Genomic DNA, 21,994 nt, shown 5'->3' with positions numbered 1-21,994 from the left:
GAAGTTTGAGTGACATGTTCTCCATTTTCAGCTGGTGGGCCTGCGGTCGAGGTGCCAAGCTCCAGGGAGATCCTGCAAGGGGTTCTTAAGAAATTCCCGAAGAGCAAACGATTCCGACAGTACAGCTGGGAAACAACAGCACGCAAGAGACTGAGGATTACAATGAGAGTTCCCTTCGTCTACCGCATATTCAATATCAAACGCAATCTCCTGAAAAAAGCAAAGTGTGTATTGCTGAATATTTAGTTTAATATTAAAGAAAACCTTTACATAGTATGATCAATGTAGATCAAAATATATTAATAAATAAGTTTAGTTCATTTTACCCCTGCATTGACTTTGTTTTTTGTGATGTAATTTGTTAGTCAGAGGCTGTACACTCAGGAGCTTCTGAACAAGTACTGCTGTGCTTTGGAGAAAACTGTACAGATCTCCTGCAAGTACAACATCCCGCCTCTCCCTGGACGCACTCTTGTGATGTATAATGCTATCATTTCAGAGGATCGGGACTGGAGTGGCGCTAATGTTGTCTGCTTGCCCCCTGAAAGCACTGATAACATAGATGAGAATAAACTCTCAGCATCGGTGAGATAACAGCATCTTATTGTTTCATTTCTCAGCACAGTATAGTTGTACCTCTATGCATTTTTCAGAGTGACTGTGGATTTTTATTTTTGTTACATTTTAGAAATTAGGCTTCTAGTATAAATGAAACATATTGTGAACTGTATTTTCTACAGGAACAGGAAGCTGCAATGCTTTTATGCTTGATGATTAACTACTGTAGCGAAGATTCCCAAGTCATGCTGTTTAGCCACCAAGGCCTCCAGGAGGTCAAAGTGAAGTCTGATGTGCTTTTGGATAATGTGAGACAAGCAATGAAGCAACTGAAGGTAAGAATTTCCCTTTTATTGTGAACATACTCTTTGTTAATCTAATAGCCCTTTTTCCATTTGATATTTACATTAAAATAAAACACTTAAAAAATGAAAACAAAATAACAAATAAAATGAAACAATAATAAAATGTATAATATAGCACTATGAAGTAAAATCAGTCATTGATATTCTACAAGTGTATTTAGACATCATGACATTGTAATCTACAGAATGGAAAATGGATATTCATTTTGAGATTCACTAAAGATTGGTTTTAACTGTGTTATTAAATTATTAGTAAAAAGAGTAGAAAAAAGCATGTATAGTTGCATGTCAAATATTATACTATAATGCACTTTGATGTTCTTCTTGACATTATGACATTGTTTTCTGATGATGTCACACCTTTTTGTGTTTTATTCTCTCTGTGTCTCTCTCTGTCCCTCTATGGCTCAGGATTTGAATGCCTACTATGTACAATCCGAATGCATATCTCGTGCAGCATTCTTTGCTAAGCTATCTGAAGAAAAGACAAAGGTTTTGTATTTATGGTTATTCCAGAAGGCATCAAAAATATTTTGCATATGACATGTCTGTTAAAATATCTCCCTCCACAGCTGGATCGTATAGTTGTGTTTGAAAGTTACTACACCGACGTAGATTTAATGGCGGAGATCAATAACTATCGACAGATCAACCATGATACTGTTGTGACACGTGTGCTGCTCAGAAAAATGTAAGTATTGTGAAACTTGTTTTATCTCGATTTCCAAAACTGAAATTTTATGTTTTCATTAAAATGTCTGCTGCTTGAAGCAGAAATGTCACAAAAATTGTTGTAGTTGCAAATAAATCTTGTATTGTTTGTTTTGAACAGGTCTCCAATTTATACTTTGAAATACAAACTGAGCTCCAACATTATAGAGCTTTGGGGGTTTAGCGAGCAGATCCTGAAGTAAGATCTTTAGCTGAATCTTATATTGTACTCAGTATATGTTCTTTCTTGTGAAATACTTTAAGATGCTATTTTGTGAGAAAAAAAAAACTTGTAGTTGTTAGTAAGAGCTAGTGTAGGATCGATCAAGTATTTACAGTATTTACTATCATTCAAAAAGTTCAAAATGTTTTGAAAGAAGCTTTTAAATGTGAAAATAAAAAATAAATAAAAGATGTTTTTGAATGTATTTTAAAATGTAACTTTTGTGATGGCAATGCTGAATTTTCAGCAGTCACTGCTTCAGTCTTCAATGTCACATGATCCTTCAAAAATCATTTCAGCATGCTGATTTAGTGCTCAAGAAACATTATTTATCTTATTAATATCGATGCTGAAAACAGTACCGCTTAATATTTTTGTGTAAACTGTAATAAATGTTTTTCAAGATTCTTTTATGAATAGAAAGTTCAAAAGAACAGCATTTATATAAAATAGAAATATTTTGTAACAAATTACTGTGACATCTACTGTGACATCAACAATGCATCTTTGCTGAATAAAAATAATTTATTTTTATTATCTAATAATAATCTCATAATAATTTGTTTTTTTGTATAATACGTTTCCTAAAGCTTATGTCATTATTTTAAACTTCAGTTGCAAATACGTAAATTAGAATAGGAAATTTCAGCATTAGAATAGGTTAACAGTTGATCATAGAATCCCCCATCTGGAATTTTTCCTGTTTGTAACTACAGTTTTTATTTTTATGTTAGTGCATATAAGTAGAAATGATTCAAAACCATACTTCCTTATGTCAGTTTGTAAACAACAATGTATTTTACTTCTTACTAATTTACTTTTGAATCTATTCTGATAGACAGTGGCTGGAGTTTCAGATGTTTATTTAGAGTTGTTCTATGGTTGTAGGTTTGTCTCAGAGAGAGGCTCCTCGAGGATGCTGCAGCATGTGGAGCACATGGACAGAGTCTATAACATCCCGCCACCACAGGGGCGCAAAACTGAACCTGAGAGAGCTGCTGATGTCATCTTACTGCCGGCAACACCGAAGTTAGGGTATGACCATTAAAAAATCCATAAGTTTCTTGTATTAAATTGTTCATCAAATGTTCGGTGGTTGTGGTCCAGCATATATTCCAGTGGAGACCAGACAGGCCATTAATGTATTGAAAATATATTACTAAATAAAACCTGTCTTCATAATTTCTCTTTTCTCTCTTTTCATAGATGGAAGGGTGTGCGAGTGTTCATCTCTTCTACGTTCAGGGACATGCATGTGGAGAGGGATGTTCTTGTGCGTAGCGTGTTTCCCGAGCTCAGGAGACGAGCCGCTCTGCACTACCTCTACCTGCAGGAAGTGGAGCTGCGCTGGGGCGTCACAGAGGAGGAGTCTAACCGTGCTGTGGAGCTCTGTCTGTCGGAGGTCTGCCGCAGCCAGCTGCTGCTCGGGATTCTGGGAGAGAGATACGGCCTTGTGCCGCCCCGCCCCACCCTACCTGAGCTTCCTCAATACAGCTGGGTAATTACATTTATTTGTCTGATAGATGCTTTATCAAAAGTGTGATAGAAGTGATGAGTCACGTACAATCTTGCTGCACAGCATGTAGTTTAATGTTCACCACAGTTAAAAGTTGACTAGAAAGTTGTAAGCTAGATAAGAGAATCGAGGTAAAAAGTATAAGTACACTACCGTTCAGAAGTTTGGGGCCAGTAAGATTTTTTTTCAAAGACACTAATGAGCAATTCCATGCAAATGCCAACCTTACCATGAAAACCTTTTTTTTTTTTACCGAAAGAACAAAACCCTATTTCTAAATTGTGCATTTAGGGCTGTATTTTACTGCATTCATTTGCTTTAATAGAAATTTGAAGGGAATCGCCATGTTTATCCACCACAAATAAGGTGTGCACCGAAAGTAAAATGACATTTTCATCCTACTGTATTTCATGTTTTCAAAAGAGATCAAAGGCCGCCCATTTTTAAATTCATGTCAACAGTAAGCATTTTGTAGAAAGATGGAGACCTGTCTGAAAAAAAAACACCCACTTTGTCCTAACAACAGTGATTTTTGAATTTATACGCTTTAGATTTATGAAGTCACGATGCTTCGGTGCTCTGTCACGTCTGTAACAATTTAAAGATTAAGTTCATATCATATAACAATTATTAACACAATTAACTAGAAACTTTCTGTACAAAGCCAAATTATGTCCATTCTAATGATGATCAACATCTCATCTCCCTTCTTTGCTCTGATACCATAATAATATGACTGGTACAGATGCTTCATATCAGTATGGTACAGACGTACCACAGGACAAATAACTAAAACTATTTTTTAATGTAAAATAATGTTCATTGTCTATTTTATTTTATTTATACCTTTTATGAGTTTCAAATATCTCTTGTCGCTAGCTGCACTGCATGCATGTGGAGAGCAAGAGTTTGCATGTTGCTCGGCGCGAGTGCTGTAACAGCTGAGTTTGACGTGCAAGAGATGTGCTGTTGTGTTTCCTGACAAACATCATTCATTCTTTTTTTGTAATTTTGTCTAATATTTTTCTTCATCTCATATCCTTATTTGTCTTATTTCGCATCATTGCAAATTAAAATGGTTTCATTTTAAAAAATGCATCCAGGTGCCATAGTCTCTGTTGGTAATTGCGTTTTGATGCTTGGCCGTCAGCGTGATGCACCAGGATTCTTGATTTGTCAGACCAGGCCACTTTCTTCCAATCATCCACGGTCCAATCTTGATGGCCTTGGGCCTATTTCTGGCTGGGTGGTTGGCTACACAGGCCCATATGCAGAAGGCTGTGATGAACGGAGTGCTGTGACACATTGCCCTGGTCACCACTGTTGTAGATGCTGGTGATTTTATTGCATTGTGTCCCTGCGGTCGCTGTGAGAAGTGCTTGATTGTCTTCGCTCCCCTCTGGTATCAGCGAGTTGTGGATGACACACCGCTGGATGATAGTTCAGTCAACAGCGCTGAAAGCTCTGGAATTTGTTTAGAGCAAGCTCACAGAGTTAAATTTTTGTGCAGTGTTGTCAGCTTCATTGATTATTATGGAAGTTTTCGCTCAATCAGTATGGTGGCGGTGCTGAGTTTCAGTGATTATAATAGGAGCGCTCTTTTTGTATATATCACATTTGTCATGCTGCTAACTGCAAGTTTCTGCATTGACAACCTTATTTAAATGGTGTATTGAATTTGAAACTGTGATGATTGACAGTGATAAATGCAATTGATAAATGAAATTGACAGTGATGATTAATGCAACCTTGCACACTTGTTCTGTGTAATGTGTTTTCTTTTATAGAAAGACTGCTCTTTTGATATAATTCAATAATAGTACACATTTGTTACTGCAGAGTTTCATGCAATGCTCTTAATAAAACTTTTTAATTCAGTTATCTTTTGAGACTGCTCATTTGTCAACTATGGTATTGATTTAGTATACTGATTCAATACAGATTCTGGTATATCAATACAGATTCTGGTATCGTACCGAAGCCAAAATTGTGATATTGAGCCATCCCTAATATGACACGAGTTTGGGCTCCTTGTCCTGAAGTTTCATGAATTGTTTTCATTCTTCACTCTGCCAGCTGAACTCTGCGCCTGATGGGTTATCCAGCACTGAAATGGAGATTCGACAGTTTCAAGCTCTGTATCCAGACTCTGCCCAGAGCCGCATGTTCTTCTACTTCAGATCACCTCGTCTCGCCAGGTATACATTCATTTATTATTTGTCAGCTGATCACATTCATTTTGTCTCTGTAGTTGACAGCAGCATAAAATGAAATAATGGAAAACATAACATCAACTGCAAGCTGATGTTTCTGAGGCTCTGTGATTTACATTAAATACAGTATGTCACATTATCTACATTTCATGTGTTTATGTTTAGTTCGGTGCCAGTGGCATGGAGGACAGACTTTGTGGCAGAATCCAAAGAAGCTGAAGCTAAAATGAACAGCCTGAAAACATGGATCCGGAACAACGACTTCAAAGTGGCAGAAAAGTGAGTTCAGTACATTTGTTTGTCAGCACAGTGAGTGTTTATGTGTTTATTTTTTCACTGCTTCATATTCTCTTAGTTATCCCTGTGAATGGGGTGGGGTGGTGGATGGAAAGCCCTATCTGAAAGGCCTGGAGGACTTTGGGAAGGCGGCGCTGGAGGATATCTGGGAAGCCATACAGCAGCTCTTTGTGAAGGTCAGACTAGGAGTTCCACTTTTTGGGGGCCACTCAATCAAGGATAAATAAATATGAGTATGCAATTTAATAAAAAATTACTAAATTGAAAATATAGTATTCATTTTAATTCAGTACTTCCATATTTTCAGTTTGCTAATTTAAACATTATATTTTCTGTTAGATTGTTAATTTATTTCAGTGTTTTTATTAAATTATATTTGCATTTAAAATTGTTTATTCTATTCATATCAATGTATTCAACATCATTTCCTTTCTTGTTTTGTAGGAGACAGATGAAGATTTGGCCTCAGAGATTAAGGAACAGGAAGTGCATCAGGATGCCCAACAGCGGCAGTTTCACGGCAGGGCAAAGCTTATTTCTATGGCAACAGCAAAAGTTCAAGAATGTCAGCAAAAAGGAGGAATTCTGATGGTTGAGGGAAATCCTGGAGAGGGCAAAACTGTGTTCATGGTATTTATACATTGAATAAATAACCATCGTTCTTCATGTATTAATTTTTCTGAACACTGACGTTAATCTGAATATCTCTCTGTGTCTTCTGTTTATTAAGGCTGCCCTGACCCAGGCACTCAAAACCTCTGTCAAAAACAAGAAAGCCCCTCTGTGTGATGTCATATGCTATTCCACAGATGCTAGCCAGTCAGCTTGCAGTATTGTGCAGCTTCTTCGCTGTCTTGTTCAATGGCTGAGGAAAAGAAAAGACGATGTGGAGTTGCCTCCAAACACATATTATAAGTAAGGAAGTATCTGATGTAACATGCATCGTCATTTCAGAAAAATTATTTCATAATTATTCTCTTATTGCATCACAGAGACTTGTTGTCGGAGTTCCACTTGAACTTGAATGAGTTTAACAAAAAGAAGCCACTGGCATTGCTTGTTGATGGGGCGGACCATATCCATGACGGTCGAGGTCAAAGGGTGTCAGAATGGATCCCACAGCACATCCCTAAAGTGAGAGAGAGGAACATGCACGCACAAAAACATATGCACACTTACTGGAAATAAGTGCTAGAGTTAAAATGATTGAACCTTCTCATCAACATGTGACTGTGTTCGTTGTTCTCTCAGGGTGTCTGTTTGGTCCTGTGTGTTACTTCAGAATCATCCCTACAAAACACTCTTAGCAAAAGTAAAGGTGAACAGGAAGTGCATCAGGATGCCCAACAGCGGCAGTTTCACGGCAGGGCAAAGCTTATTTCTATGGCAACAGCAAAAGTTCAAGAATGTCAGCAAAAAGGAGGAATTCTGATGGTTGAGGGAAATCCTGGAGAGGGCAAAACTGTGTTCATGGTATTTATACATTGAATAAATAACCATCGTTCTTCATGTATTAATTTTTCTGAACACTGACGTTAATCTGAATATCTCTCTGTGTCTTCTGTTTATTAAGGCTGCCCTGACCCAGGCACTCAAAACCTCTGTCAAAAACAAGAAAGCCCCTCTTTGTGATGTCATATCCTACTCCACAGATGCTAGCCAGTCAGCTTGCAATATTGAGCAGCTTCTTCGCTGTCTTGTTCAGTGGCTGAGGAAAAGAAAAGACGATGTGGAGCTGCCTCCAAACACATCTTATAAGTAAGGAAGGATCTGATTTAACATGTATTGTAATTTCAGCAAACACGTTTCATAATTATTCTCTTGTTGCACTACAGAGACTTGTTGTCTGAATTCCACTTGAACTTGAATGACCTGAGCAAAAAGAAGCCACTGGCATTGCTTGTTGATGGGGCGGACCATATCCATGACGGTCGAGGTCAAAGGGTGTCAGAATGGATCCCACAGCACATCCCTAAAGTGAGAGAGAGGAACATGCACGCACAAAAACATATGCACACTTACTGGAAATAAGTGCTAGAGTTAAAATGATTGAACCTTCTCATCAACATGTGACTGTGTTCGTTGTTCTCTCAGGGTGTCTGTTTGGTCCTGTGTGTTACTTCAGAATCATCCCTACAAAACACTCTTAGCAAAAGTAAAGGTACTGTGTCATTTCCACTGGGGCAATTATCTCTACCTGACAAGAAAGAGATTGTGCAGAAGCAGCTTGTTGAGTTTGGAAAGAAACTGAGCGATTCTGCTTTCAATAACCAGGTGAACTTCCCTTTTGCTGTTGGAGTAATATAAGAAAAAATTGAGACCTCTTTTTGCATATCTAGTAAATTTATCATTGTATTTCCTCTGTAGCTTCAGACACTGCTGACGAAGAAAGGCTCTGTGAGTCCACTCTACCTCCGTTTGGCTTGTGAGGAGCTTAAGAATTATGCCTCCTTTGAGAAGGTAAATAATTGTTAAAGAATTAATTTTGTAAGTATTTTTTTAGTGTTTCACATAATGTTATTTTACTGTGAAGTTGAACATAATATTGATGATTAAATTTGTCATTTAGATGAAGGACAGCCTCCAGTCTCTTCCTCAGTCTCTTGGTGAGCTGGTGCAGCACAGTCTGCTGAGGCTGCAGAATCAATATTGCAGAGCAGGACTGGGATGGGCATTAGCTACACTTGCCATCAGCTCTACTGGTAAACAACATAGTATTTATTGCTCTGCAATAATTAATTCATTGCTGTATTACAATGTATGTTAATTCTATAAATTTGGCTCTACAGGGGTCCAGGGTTGGCCTGTCCAATTAAATTATCCAACCCTCCTCTCTTAAAAGGATAGTTCACCCAAAAATGAAAATTTGATGTTTTTCTGCTTACACCCAGGGCATCCAAGATGTAGGTGACTTTGTTTCTTCAGTAGAACACAAACGAAGATTTTTGCAGTCTGTCGGTCTTATAATGGAAGTGAATGGGAATCACGGCTTTGAGAGTAAAAAAAAAACATACACAAACAAAACCAAATTAAACCCTGCGGCTCGTGACGATACATTGATGTGTAAAGACACGAAACGATCGGTCTGTGCAAGAAACTGAACAGTATTTATATCGTTTTTTACCTCTGATGCACTGCAATGTCTGAACTGTCTGAACTGTCCTGAGCGCGTCCTGGACAGCCGGCGCATGACGTGTCTTCTTCTTCTTCTTCTTGCTTTACGGCAGATCGCAGACTTATAAGTGCATTACCGCCACCTATCTCTCAAATGGACCACTGACACTCCTAATTGAGATTGTAGATAGTGTCAATGGTCCATTTGAGAGATAAGTGACATCAACTTTACACATCAATGTATTGTCACGAGCCACAGGGTTTAATTTGGTTTTGTTTGTGTATGTTTTTTTTTTACTCTCAAAGCCATGATTCCCATTCACTTCCATTATAAGACTGACAGACTGCAACGGTTTGAGTTAAAAATCTTTGTTTGTGTTCTACTGAAGAAACAAAGTCACCTACATCTTGAATGCCCTGGGGGTAAGCAGATAAACATCAAATTTTCATTTTTGGGTGAACTATCCCTTTAAAGGGGATACCATAATACAGTGATTAATATCAAATAGTAATACTAATATAGCACTGAATGATTCAGGGTCGTACTAAGGGACTTGTTTTGCAAAATCTGCATCTGGAAATATTTTGCCCAAGGTTTTCAATTTGAATTGAAAATTTGCCAAACAAGAGTAAAAGTAAATGTAACCATACCTTTAGAAATGTCATTAATAGATGTTTATAAAAAGGTTAAACCTGGGAACCTGGGAAGATTTCAGAGATTCTATCAAATATGAAACATCAAGCTTTAACTTTAACTTTAACTTAAACTGTATTAAATATTAAGATCTTACATAGTTTTTATCATAATGTTGTCAGAATTTTAATTGCATATTGTTTTTTGGTAAACAAATGAATTAATGTAATGCACAGGATATATTAAGAAATTAACACACAGAATCCAAAAGCGTAAAGGTGACATATCATTAAAATCTGACTTTTCCAGGTTTTAAGTGCTATAATCAGGTCATCGGTGCATCTACCGACCAAGGAAACGTGAAAAAGATTAACCCAGTAACTTTGTTTTGGTAAGCCTTTTTCTGCAAGCGTCTGAAAAACGAGCGTGTCTGATTTCGCTTCCCTAGTGACGTTGCAAAGGGATCTCATTATAATATTACCGCCCCTTAATCTGTAAGTTTACACCCACGCCACCGCAAGCAACAACGGTGTACCAGCTTTAATGCCATGGTGAAAGTTTGAGCAAAACATGCTAACTGTTCTGTCTTTGGCTGCACAGACGAGCACAGAACACTTTTTACAGTCCCAGCCACAGAGGAGACAAGAGAGCAGTGGATTTATTGATTTATTTAATGTGTATTGCTGCTGCCACACAGATCTAAAATAAACATGCAATTTATTTCCCAGCTGTTTACCATCCACAAAAAAGGTTGTATCGCCAAACACTCGTCCAAAAATCCAGTAGGCAAAAAACATAAGGTGCGTAGATCCAAAAAATACAAAGATGCAAAGATGAAAAAGATCCGCACTCGTTCAAATACAGCTCAAAAGGCTTATTCCATTTATTGCTCGGAGGTCACAAAAATATGTGCAAAGAAGTGCAAAAGTGTTTACCAGCTGTTTACCTTCACAGACATAACCGTCTGTTTTTGTAACTCGTGTGTTTTTAACGTAAACTTGTGTGTGAATGAGAACTTAGTTTAGTACTCACATGCTGTGACAGCTGCTTTCTGTCCATGTGCTTCGGATGTGTGCTCTCAGAAAACCGTCTATCAAAAGTTTAAACTAATATGGTTTAAAACGCATGATTTCAGCGCGTTAAACATGATAATCAGAACCAAAACATGTTTTTTAGCAGGCCTGGTCTGAGCTGTAATGGCGCAGCTGAGCTCTATTCTGGAAAAAGGGGCGGGGAGCAACAGCTCATTTGCATTTAAACAGACAGGCCCGAACAACAGCGTGTTTCTGCTTCCACTCAAAATAGGCATTTTCAAAATGATATAATAAATGATCTGTGGAGTATTTTGAGCTGAAACTTCACAGACACATTCTGGGGACACCAGAGACTTATATTACATATTGTAAAAAGGGCATAAATATGTCTCCTTTAAACAAATGTACTTATTTTCTTTATATGTTTTTTTTTTATTTCTTTATTTTGAATCGCTAATCTAAACTATCTAAATAATAGTTTTTGCATGGAGCACAACATTATTTATTTATTTATTTTTAATTGAATGTACTGAAAATAAATATTTCTCTAATCACTTTCTTTCACAGGACTGCGGGAGAGTTCTCTTTACACTATACTGAACATGTGCAATGATTTAAACTCCAGAGGTGGGCTGGTGACATGGCAGGAAATTCTCCATATAGCGAGGCATCCAGAGAGCCATGTTCCCATGGCAGTATTCTCTCAGCTGGCACGAACTTTGCACAGGTACAGCCCGGTAAAATATATAGACAAAAGAAGTAACTACTGTTTTTTACAAGGAATCATTTGTTTGGTCATTCTTCTAATGCAGCCTAATTGGACCGTCCCATGGTCAGGGCTCAGATGACCTCCTGATTTTGACCCATCCAGAGGTGAAGTCAGCCTTTGAACATCTGTATCTGTCTACTGAGGAGAGTAGAACCAGAAGTCATCTGATAATTGCAGGTGAAACAAGATACATGTAAATCATGATGCATTTTATGCGTTTCATACACTATTGCTTAAAGGTTTTGGGTTCAGCAAGGTTTGTGTGTGTGTGTGTGTAAAGAAAATTAATACTTTTATGCATCAAGAATGCATGAAATTGAGACTTAGTTATAGTTACAAAAGATTTTTATTTAAAAAAACTACTGTTGTTTTAAACATTCTCTATTTATCCGAGAACCTTGAAAAAAGAATATTTCATGGTTTTAGCTTTACCATCACAGGAACAAATTACATTTTAAAATATCTAAAATGGAAAACAGTTATTTTAAATGTTAATAATATTTCACAATTTTTTATCAAATAAATGCAGCCTTGATGAGCATGAGAGAATTCTTCCAAAAATGTTTTACCTATCCCAAACGTTTGAAAGGTAATGTATGTTTTTTATATATTTATTTCTGTATAACTTTTTCCCAGCTCACCTTTGGGTGCAGTCAAATCCTCAGGGGAAGGACACATTTCTTCACTCTGATGCTGATATTCTGTCTCAACTCCCTGCACACCTGGTCAGTGTCCTCCTGCTCTTTTCTTTGATCTTTCAGCTTCAGTGAGCAATGTGAGGTTACAAAACTCATAGAAATGTCTATTCTCTCTCTGTGCTCAGATGGGCAGTAATCAGTGGGAGACTTTGTGTTTTCTGCTGTCCAGTTACTACTTCCTCTATGCTAACGTGCGGCATGGACTTATTCACCAACTTCTGGAGACCTACATTTTGTTTGGTAAGAGAGCTTTAATGCTTCTGATTTTTAGCAGTAGTACACTTCTTCATAGATCACATATCACATATTGATAGTTTTTGCTCTTATCCATTTAGCCCCAAAATATGAGACCCATCAGCTCCAATTGAAAACTTCAACAGGTATTTTAACTTTTTTTATTATTGTATACTTGTAAAAACACAACTATAGTGACTTGAAAAAAGACTTAAAATAGATTTATGATCATAATGTGTCCTCAATGAGTGAGAATGTGTATTGAATCTACAAATCTCAATTTCTGTGGTGAACCTATACCAAATTCATGTGTTTTTCAGATAACATGAAGGATTTTGAGGACTGTCTCAGTTTTCTGAAACGTCACAGCCTTCTCTTCTCCCAGTGGCCTGCTCTCTTTGTACAGACGGCTCTTAATGAACCATGTGACAGCTCTGCCCATTTGTGGGCGGAAAGCATGACGAGAAATGGAGGAGTGCATGCTGTAAAATGGCTAAACTGCACAGATGCAATAAAAAACAAAGCCAGGTACTAATATTGATCCTTGTTAATAGTATATTATTCTCATATGCTGAGTTTAAACAGTCATTTATAAGTCCAGATCAATAGGGACTAACCTGTAGAAATACTGTTTTTTAGCTATCTAAATCATGTAAGTGTCACAAATTTGCTTATGCAAATGTTCCAAAATTTCTTATAAGCCTTTTTTTAATTTTAAAAACCTGATTTTTTTTATTATTTTTTTTTTTTATCAGGTTTCCATTAGATTTTGAATTTGATTAAATTTAATGATGTAGATTCAGACTTCTTAGACACCACTATGTGCAAAGGTTGTTTATCTACAGTTTTTTGTATGTTTTTCTGCTCAGTGAGTTGGTTTCCACCTTCCACTCTGAGCCGAGTTGTGTGGGGGTGAGTCCTGATGGAAAACTTGTGGCAGTTGGAACCGGAAACGGAACAATTCACTTCCTGCATACAGAGACTGGACAGGTGACAGTTAAGAATAAAAAAAAAATTCTGCATTTTTAAGTTAATTCAATCGACATAACGATTGTCTTTTTTTACATTAATTTTTGCAAACAGGAAGTGAAGTCACTGATGAGCAGTGTTGATGGCATTTCCAGTTGTGCCTTCCTTGGGGAGGAACTTCTGGCAACAACCTCATTTGATGGGCAGGTGGAAGTGTGGGATGTTGCAAGTGGTTGCAGGTAACTTTATTTTCCTACTCAAAAGTACAGTGTACTTAGCAAAAGAAAAAAAAAATGAATCAAAGATGAATAATCTGTGAAAAATATTTCATCACTTTTAGAACTGCCCACATGAATGCCCACTCCAACAAGATCACAGGATGTGATGTCAGTCCAAACAGAAAACTCTTTGCTACTGTCTCACTAGACTTAAACTTGAAGGTAAAACCAAGAAAAAACTCAATTTAATTCGGAACTACATGTAGTGTTGTGCTGTTTTGAAGTATTCATCATTTATGTGGCTGTACTCAGGTGTGGTCAGCGCAGAAGAGCACAGAAGTGGCTTCTCTCATGAATCCCTCCCCTCTGAACTGTGTGAACTTTGACCTTGAGGGTCAGCTCGTGGCAGTGGGATGCTGGGATGGAGCCATTCGTTTGTGGAACTGGCTTGAACAGAAAAACGTTACGGTGACATGTTATTATGCCTTATATACTAAAACTTATCATTTCTCTTCTATTTAGACTCTGTTAGGTCATCAGAGTTCGGTGCGGAGTCTGTCTTTCTCTCCCTGCTCCTCCATGTTGTGCTCAGGCTGTCTGTCAGGAGAAGTGCGGCTCTGGTCAGTGACAGCAGCTGCTTGTGTGGGCAGTTATCATGCTCACCGCGGCTCCACGCAGTCACTAAACTTCCTGCAGGGAGGAAACCTCTTGCTGAGCGCTGGACATGACAGTGTGGTGAGGAATATGATCTTACAGTCTTCATTTTCAGTTATTTGTAGGGATGTAACCTGTTGGAAATTGATAATATGTAATGATTAAAGTTGGGGGTAGGAATTTATATGAATGTATCTCTGAGGGGAACTGACTGTCTTCAGAAAAGTTTAGATGGTATCATCTTTTCATCTTGCCTTCTGCATAATGCATATTTAAGTAATGTTTATAAGCGCAGCTCTGCTTTGTTTACAGTGGTGACCAAGGAAAAACTATATCACTGCTGTTTCATAAGTGCCACCTGCTGTCAGAGAGCCAATTTGCATTCTCATTCAGCCCATCTGCATGTAGTTTTATGTAGCATAACTTCACAAACCTGAAGTCAGACTATTCTCTTTTTGTTTCAATTTTGAACTATAATCTAATAAAAAAAAAAAAAAGGCTCATACTGCATGTATGCAGCGTCTTTGTTTAGATCGTGGTTGCCAGAAAGCCTTAGTTTGTTTATATGAAGAGATTTATTTGATTTGTATTATTCATTTATTTATTTGATTTGGGATTTATTTTAATATTTCAATTTTTTGGCTATTTGACATAAGATATTTCAATTTCACAAAGAAATGTGCAGCATTTTGTCTGAGTACAAAAAATGCACAACATACTTTTTTGTGGTCTAGGTTCATGTATGGTCTGGTGGTCTTGGGAAAACTGTTGCTGTATTGGGAGTAGAAAAGGTACTTTCATGTTCTTAAATTAAAATTGCTACTTATTTTAATGTTTTTACTGCTTATACCATTTATGAACATTAAATTCTGTAATGAATTCAGCCTGAACTGCTTCACTTGCAGACTCCAAGCAGACTTTTTGTAAATAATTTGCCTGTATTGGTCTTCTAAACTTGTATACCTGTACATGTTTGTGTGATATTTTATTCCTGTTCATTTAACTTTGTTATTTAGTGTGAAATTTAGGAGCTTAAATTAAGAATTCAAAATATTAAATTACAAAATATAGTTTTGTAAATATTGATAAATGTGCACGTAAAAATGTCTTCTAAAATAAACCAACTATAGCATTAAACTGCAAATACGGCACTGGTTTGTTTCATTTTTGCAGAACCAAAGCTTAAATTCTTTTTGGAAACAACAACACTATTCTTTGACTGCCTTGCAAGCACTTATATTTCTTTCAAGACATCAGAAAAATTTTAGTTGAGCACCTTTAAAGATGATTATTAATAATGAATTATTATATGATAATAATTAATAATCAATTGTAGCAAAAGCGCACCAGACGTGGAAATGAGGATGAAGCTAATGCTCTGTGTGTGGCTGTAGCCGGTGGATACGCTGCTGTGGGTTACCAGAATGATGGTATCAGAATGTTCAGTTTGAAATCAGGTAAATAAACATTTACATCCAGCATTTATAAACGTGCTCATGTCATCCTGTTTCAAGATATGTGCAGAGCTCACATTCTCAAACTTCTCAATCTTACTTGTTCTCAAAAACCACAACATAAAAAGAATAATGTTTTTAAAAAAAACTTACAACTCCAGTAATTATAGAGCAGGAGCAGAACTCATCCCAAAATGTTTTGTGCTGTAGGAGAGAAGGTTTGGTCCAGTGAGGACCTCCCGGTGTCCATGCTCTGCCTCATGTGGATGGAGGCCAAAGAAACAGAGCTGCTGCTGTCGGGGGGCATGGACCACCGTCTCAGGGTCTGGGAAAGTCAAGGAGAAAATCCAGAAAATCTTGTGTTGGTAGGATCTTTTGGCGTGCAGAAGGGGCCTATTCTCGCCCTGGTTCAAAACTCCACCTTTGTAGCTTCTGCATCTGGTCAGTGTGCACAATGCTTTGTTGATTGATTTCAGTCCATATTGGATATTTAGTTTTTGCATGCTCATTTCAATCTATTTTTACATTTAGATTACCTTTGCCATCATCTAGCACTCACTTAAAGTTAATCTTTAAAGCAGTAACAGTGTAAAATGCAATCTTTAGCAAATCTCAGAGTGAATATCTATTTTCATACTGTACATTTTTACCATTTTTAAAACAATATATTTTTATTTAAATATTTTTATTATATATATGCCAATTTTTATATTTTATATCTGCTAAATGCATAAGTATTTAAAATATATATCTGCTAAATGCATACTTTCATTTTTTTATTAAAATTATTTGATTTAAAATATTGTTTTGTTTTAGATGACTTCACTATTGCTCTGTGGTTGAAGGATATGTTGACTTCTAAGCCCTGGATTGACCCAAAGGTGATGTGTATTCTGAGAGGTCACAATGGAGGGGTCACATGCCTTGCTTTCAGTCCTGATGGGAAAGAGTTGCTGTCAGGAGGAAAAGATCAGGTACTTGCTCCACTGCCTATTCATTACTGGAAGAAATTGAAGAAAACACACAATTTCTGTCATACTCAATTTAATCACAATCCTTTCTAATAGGCTTTGATGATATGGAAGGTAAATGCTTCTCCTCCAGTTCTTTCCCAGTCCATTTCCAATTGCCATGGAGACTGGATTACAGGATGTGCTTGGACATCATCTGCTGTGGTGAGAAAGCCATTTACAAAGTGCTGTTTAGTTCATGTTATCAGCATCTGACTCTGTGTGTCTGTAACGGAGTACAAAACCTCTCTCTCACCTCAGCTCAGCTGCTCCAGTGACTGTAAGCTGCGGATGTGGGATATCCAGACAGGACGTTTGTTAAGAGAGATCCTCTCTAGTTCATCTCTGAGCACATTGTGCTGTTGGGTAAGAGAGTTGTGCCATGTTGCAAAGACATACAGAAATGTAACCTGTTAATATTTATGTAGTTTCTAATGTCTTTAGGAGGATTATGTAATGGCAGGCTCCACAGATGGACTGCTGATGGTTTGGAAGTGGGAATCAGGTGTAGAAATCACCAGGATCCAGGCCCACAAGTCACATCTCCATCACTGCACTGTTGTCTCCGGTACAGTCAGTGACTAATACACACAAATAGCTGCCTGATATCTAAATATGGGTATGCATCTTCCTCACACTGAAATATTATTTTTTTTTTAAGCAAAACCATTTTTTTGCACACAGATCTGGAAAAGAATTTAAAACCAGAAGACTTACTGGTAGCTTCAGCATCAGAAGATGGAACTGTTAAACTCTGGCATCCACTGCAGGTAACACATTTTTTAATAACGTAATAGTTTGTTAGATTCTTTAAAAAAAAAAAAAAAAAAAAGTTAATAGCAAATCAGATCTTTTAAATAATTTCCAGAGATTAATTGTCAGGGATCTGGAGGGAGGACTCAAATGCAGAGTGAGTGTTACAGATTTGCAGACAAGACGAGAGATGGTGAGGAGGGGAGTGAACACGGTCTAAACAATAGGCAGGGAAAGAGTTGTAGACAGGCAGGCCTGGGTGAACGGCCACAGAGTCCAGTCCAGGATGGCAGACCGCAGTGAAGGCAGCGAAGCTGGAGGCCGGAGGTAATCAGCAGTGGCCTGACACACCTCACCCACTCCACACTCGTGATGTCTCAGGCACTGCACAGGCCTAGCAGTGTGGCAGACCCAGGGAGAAGACCAGTAGCTCAGCCTGCAGGTCAGGACAGGACTAGACTAGACTAGGGACTGACAAGAAACGTAATACTCAACAAACAATTTGGCAGGGAACACTCCGTACATTAAAAGGTGCGACGAGTTAGCAAACATAGAGACATAAGCACAAACACAAGTTAGGACAACGAACTGACAACATAAGTGGGAAAGGGAGAACCATATAAAGAAGAGGAGAACACGAGGAACAGGTGGGAACACTCAGACAAACAAGGAGAGAACGAGAGGGACAGGTGACGACACTCAGACAAACGAGAACTAAACAAGGGGGCGTGGCAACGGGAAACAAGGAGGCAGGACGAAAGGAGCACATGGCAGACAACAACAAAGACAGAGTCATGTGCTCACACACAACACAAACAAGGAAACATTAAACAGTGACAAAACAAACGGGGCAGGATCCTGACATTCTAGTCATGCATAATATCGACTGATGACTAGTATGGTATCAATATATTTAATTTAAGTGTTTTATTTTTATTTATAAAGTATAGCATAGAATTTCAATATTGTATAGAATTTTGGCCAACATCAACATTGTTGCTATTGGCATAAAATGAAAATAATTCTCATCTTATTTGTATCAGCCAGAATTTTAATATCAGTGCATCCCTAATTTATTCCCAAAAATTGTTTTCATAGGTACAGCATCACAACACTCTGCATGGTCACAGTGCAGAAATCCAGTCTTTAGTGTGCAAAAAGACCGGACCGCCGGAGTTTCTCACTGTCTCAGCTGATCATTCCCTCAGGTCATGGAGCGTCACCACAGCAATGGGTATGACAGAATGGTCAAAAAAGCAGAATCTTAATTGATGCAAAAATCGCAAAACTTGTTTTCTTGTGAAACTATAGCAGTGCATCCAAATATAGCATTTGTTTGGTATTATTAACTTAACTTTTTTTATATACATTCATCCACAGAAACCCCTCACTGCCAGAAAGGCATTGTCAGAGCTGTGTGCTTCCTGGGTACTGATGATCTCATGGTGTGTGGTTATGACACAGGCAGATTGGAGATATGGCTTCAGAATTCAATAGTTTACTGTAAGAAGGTAATCATGGGTTGGGAACTGACATTATTATTTGTTGATCAGTTAGTAAAAATACAGTGTGAGTGTGCTCTGCACCCTCTTTCAGTTGGAAATGTCAGAGTGAACGGCTCTGTGTGTGTTGTTTGAAGGTCAGTGATGGCAGCTTATGTGCAGTCACTGGGATGCCGGACGATGAGCTGGCGGTCAGTTGCAGCGACTGCTCTGTCTGTATCTGGAAGCTGGAGCGGGACTCCAAGAAGTGCATTATGGGGTAATGACTTTTAACTCTTTTTCACTTCCATACTTCAGTTCTGCAAATTTGTTACTTAAATTCACTTTACATTTTGCTCACAATTAAAATGATTGATTTTAATTTGTATTGCTTTATTTTACATTTATTTAAACAAAACAGTATAGATTTTAATATCTGCCATTTATCGGTTATTATTATTTTGTTTTGTTCCAGGCTCGATAAGGTGTCTTCATACAAAGTGGAGTCTCCTTTGAGCTTTTTGTTTTACTGTGGCAGTCTGTTTGGAGTGTATATGGGTGGAACAGTCACTGATGTGCTCTCTAGTAAAGCAGCTTATAAGTAAGTAATCACCACAATTTTTATATAAAAGCTGTCCTGCAATCCTGTTTTTCCATGCAAAGTGGCACATAGTGAAAAATAACATTCCTTTACTGGGTAATAAAAAGTAAATGTACAGTATGTGTGTTTCATTGTAGCTGGTTAAGAAGAGTATGTCCTCTCGGCATGATGGCGAATGATAGCAAGAGCTTTTGGCTGTTGGGTCAGAAACAGGGCGTTCTGTACGTTGGCCTCATTGTAAGTTCATCATCTGTCATTATCATTTGATATTGGCATTGTGAAAACTCTTATAATAATCTGAAATGATCTGTCTTTTAGTTGTCTCTGAATCCGAGTGTGTCAGACTTCTTCTTAGCCTTTTGTGATGATGCGATAAGTAAGAAGCCAAAGGACTTAGAGATAGAGGAGGAAATAGATGAGCAGCAGGAGGAGGAGCAGCAGCAGGAGAAGCTGAGTGAGGAACAGCGGAGAGAGAGGCAAACTGCAATCCAGAGGGCGGCACAGGTCAGCTCCTGGATCACAGCTGCAGCAGCGCAGAACGGTACACCTGTTTTCATGTACTGAATTAAAGAATTGATTTGTCAGGATGTATAAAAATCATAGAGTGCACTTGTCACTTTTTTTCCCCCCATGAACATTTTTTTATGTTTATTTTACTGTCCACAAAACAGTCAAACACAAAACATGAACCTACTACAACAAAAACAAAACAGAACTGCTGCTACCTTACTTCTCTTACAAAGTGGAGAGACCTCTGGAAATAAGCTGTGTATTTTCACTATAGATATATAGATATAACAGAAATACATTCTGTTCAAGGTTTTGAATTGTATCAGATTATGCCTTGCATTAACTGATCAAGCATGTATGATATTACGTATGTACTGATATTAAATGCACTTTTTAATCGTTTAAATGAGGCAAATTTCCCATCTATACTGTATATAGATCTTTTATGTTTTGAATGCCATCTTTTTCCCATTGTGTAAAGCCCAGGTCAAACAGCCCTGGAGGAAAAGCGTGGTTATGGCATTTTGGCTAGACTATAAAGCAAGACAATAAGGCCTGATAAGTAATTTTTTATCTTTTTTTTAATTAAAAATTACGACTGCATGTAAATTTTTAAGAAATAAGTGATGTGCACAGATAAATAACACCGCCCTGCATCTAGAATCATGACAAATGACAGAAGTAAATGCAAACATGACGCAGATATTTTCTGCTACATCTGTGGGTGCTTTATAACATACAAACAACACAAAAAAAATTACAGGATAAAAGCTTATTTATAAAGTGTAGTACATATTTTTACACTTCTTTTGCAGTTTGTAAGTTAAATTATACATTTTAAATATTTCTTCTTGTCATGAATACTTTTGACATTTGACTTTTTATTTTAAGTGCATTAAAGCGGATATATTTTGAAAAACCTTCAAAAAACCTGATTTTGTGAAAAAAATAAAACTAAGTGATGCAAAGTTTTTTTCTTTAATATATATATATATATTTTTTTTTTTACGCAACATCAAATTAGGTAATGTTATGCCTTTTTTTGCAAATCAGCAGAATACAGGGCTGTTTAATGAAAAAGAGAATTGTCTATTTTGATTGCATGGTGGCTTTAACACTACCAAAAAAACAAACAAACAATAACCCATTAACCTATAGTGGTCATTATGTGAACTGTTTATGACTAATAATAACACATTGCAATTTGGATGTTTTTAAGTAATGTTGTTGGTTTTTTTCTACAGACTTTTTTGTGTGTGGTGATTATAAAGGGAACATGTGGTTCAATCAGCCTCCTAATCTGTCCACCTGGACTCAAAGAAGACCGGCAAGTATCTTCATATTCTCTCATTAATATAATGATCATAATTATGTCAATCATGCAGTCATGCGATGCTGATAAATTGTTTGTGTGACTGGTCTGTAGGCACACACAGACAAAGTGAGTGTACTGCGGCTTACAGAGAGCCTCATCATCTCAGCGTCTCATGACAGAACCGTCAAACTGTGGGACAGACGAACTAAGAAACAGGTATTTTTATTCTTGCTTTTATGCACGGTGTGTATATCAGTGTCTATTTAATTTCCTTTCTGTTTCTTACTCATTTTCTGTATTTCACAGGTGGGCATGTTTGTGTGTGGAGGCCCTGTCAAGGTTCTGGAGGTGAACCCATGTAACCCCAAGAAATTTGTTTGCAGTGATACGCAGGGTCAGCTGTACTTCCTGTTTTGGAAAGGTTGATTTCCTGAACATCAGTCAAAGGACACAGTCACTTGTTGCATGCCATTATTTGTACATTGTACATTTGTACATGCATTGCACATATCGAGTCATCAGATATGTAAATATAGTTGCGCAGGAAAAAATCCTTACACATTTTTCAGGAATCATTCTAACAATGATTTGGTGCTCAAGAAATATTCTGTATTATTATTATCACATTTGAAAACAGTTGTGCTGTTTAATATTCTTGTGGGG

The 21,994-nt window shown here is 37.4% G+C and overlaps 1 protein-coding gene across 1 annotated transcript in view; it reads left to right on the top strand.

Moving 5' to 3' along the window:
- The window catches only part of LOC107738151 (telomerase protein component 1-like), a 30,039-nt gene extending 8,166 nt beyond the window's left edge, over positions 1–21,873 (top strand). Inside the window, exons 13-58 of the mRNA XM_016549864.1 lie at positions 32–224; positions 366–585; positions 741–893; positions 1,335–1,415; positions 1,496–1,614; positions 1,756–1,833; positions 2,746–2,892; positions 3,064–3,355; positions 5,450–5,571; positions 5,752–5,865; positions 5,942–6,059; positions 6,328–6,366; positions 7,210–7,356; positions 7,457–7,641; positions 7,719–7,860; positions 7,978–8,157; positions 8,251–8,343; positions 8,453–8,585; positions 11,233–11,392; positions 11,478–11,611; positions 12,071–12,159; positions 12,258–12,372; positions 12,468–12,512; positions 12,687–12,894; positions 13,236–13,356; positions 13,450–13,574; positions 13,676–13,775; positions 13,866–14,021; positions 14,076–14,288; positions 14,942–14,998; positions 15,544–15,664; positions 15,872–16,102; positions 16,478–16,635; positions 16,729–16,836; positions 16,933–17,037; positions 17,116–17,239; positions 17,356–17,441; positions 18,523–18,658; positions 18,805–18,935; positions 19,064–19,185; positions 19,381–19,506; positions 19,644–19,743; positions 19,825–20,047; positions 21,261–21,343; positions 21,443–21,547; positions 21,638–21,873. Coding sequence (XP_016405350.1) covers positions 32–224; positions 366–585; positions 741–893; positions 1,335–1,415; positions 1,496–1,614; positions 1,756–1,833; positions 2,746–2,892; positions 3,064–3,355; positions 5,450–5,571; positions 5,752–5,865; positions 5,942–6,059; positions 6,328–6,366; positions 7,210–7,356; positions 7,457–7,641; positions 7,719–7,860; positions 7,978–8,157; positions 8,251–8,343; positions 8,453–8,585; positions 11,233–11,392; positions 11,478–11,611; positions 12,071–12,159; positions 12,258–12,372; positions 12,468–12,512; positions 12,687–12,894; positions 13,236–13,356; positions 13,450–13,574; positions 13,676–13,775; positions 13,866–14,021; positions 14,076–14,288; positions 14,942–14,998; positions 15,544–15,664; positions 15,872–16,102; positions 16,478–16,635; positions 16,729–16,836; positions 16,933–17,037; positions 17,116–17,239; positions 17,356–17,441; positions 18,523–18,658; positions 18,805–18,935; positions 19,064–19,185; positions 19,381–19,506; positions 19,644–19,743; positions 19,825–20,047; positions 21,261–21,343; positions 21,443–21,547; positions 21,638–21,757 — 6,158 coding nt within the window. The 3' untranslated portion in view covers positions 21,758–21,873. The remainder of the gene's footprint in view (positions 1–31; positions 225–365; positions 586–740; positions 894–1,334; positions 1,416–1,495; positions 1,615–1,755; positions 1,834–2,745; positions 2,893–3,063; positions 3,356–5,449; positions 5,572–5,751; positions 5,866–5,941; positions 6,060–6,327; positions 6,367–7,209; positions 7,357–7,456; positions 7,642–7,718; positions 7,861–7,977; positions 8,158–8,250; positions 8,344–8,452; positions 8,586–11,232; positions 11,393–11,477; positions 11,612–12,070; positions 12,160–12,257; positions 12,373–12,467; positions 12,513–12,686; positions 12,895–13,235; positions 13,357–13,449; positions 13,575–13,675; positions 13,776–13,865; positions 14,022–14,075; positions 14,289–14,941; positions 14,999–15,543; positions 15,665–15,871; positions 16,103–16,477; positions 16,636–16,728; positions 16,837–16,932; positions 17,038–17,115; positions 17,240–17,355; positions 17,442–18,522; positions 18,659–18,804; positions 18,936–19,063; positions 19,186–19,380; positions 19,507–19,643; positions 19,744–19,824; positions 20,048–21,260; positions 21,344–21,442; positions 21,548–21,637) is intronic.
- Positions 21,874–21,994: the final 121 nt, after the last annotated feature.

The sequence above is a fragment of the Sinocyclocheilus rhinocerous genome, unplaced genomic scaffold, assembly GCF_001515625.1.
Source record: "Sinocyclocheilus rhinocerous isolate Xijiao unplaced genomic scaffold, SAMN03320098_v1.1 scaffold254, whole genome shotgun sequence".
NCBI lineage: Eukaryota > Metazoa > Chordata > Actinopteri > Cypriniformes > Cyprinidae > Sinocyclocheilus > Sinocyclocheilus rhinocerous.
Note: the sequence above shows the minus strand (reverse complement) of the source record. Positions and strands in the feature narration are given on the sequence as shown.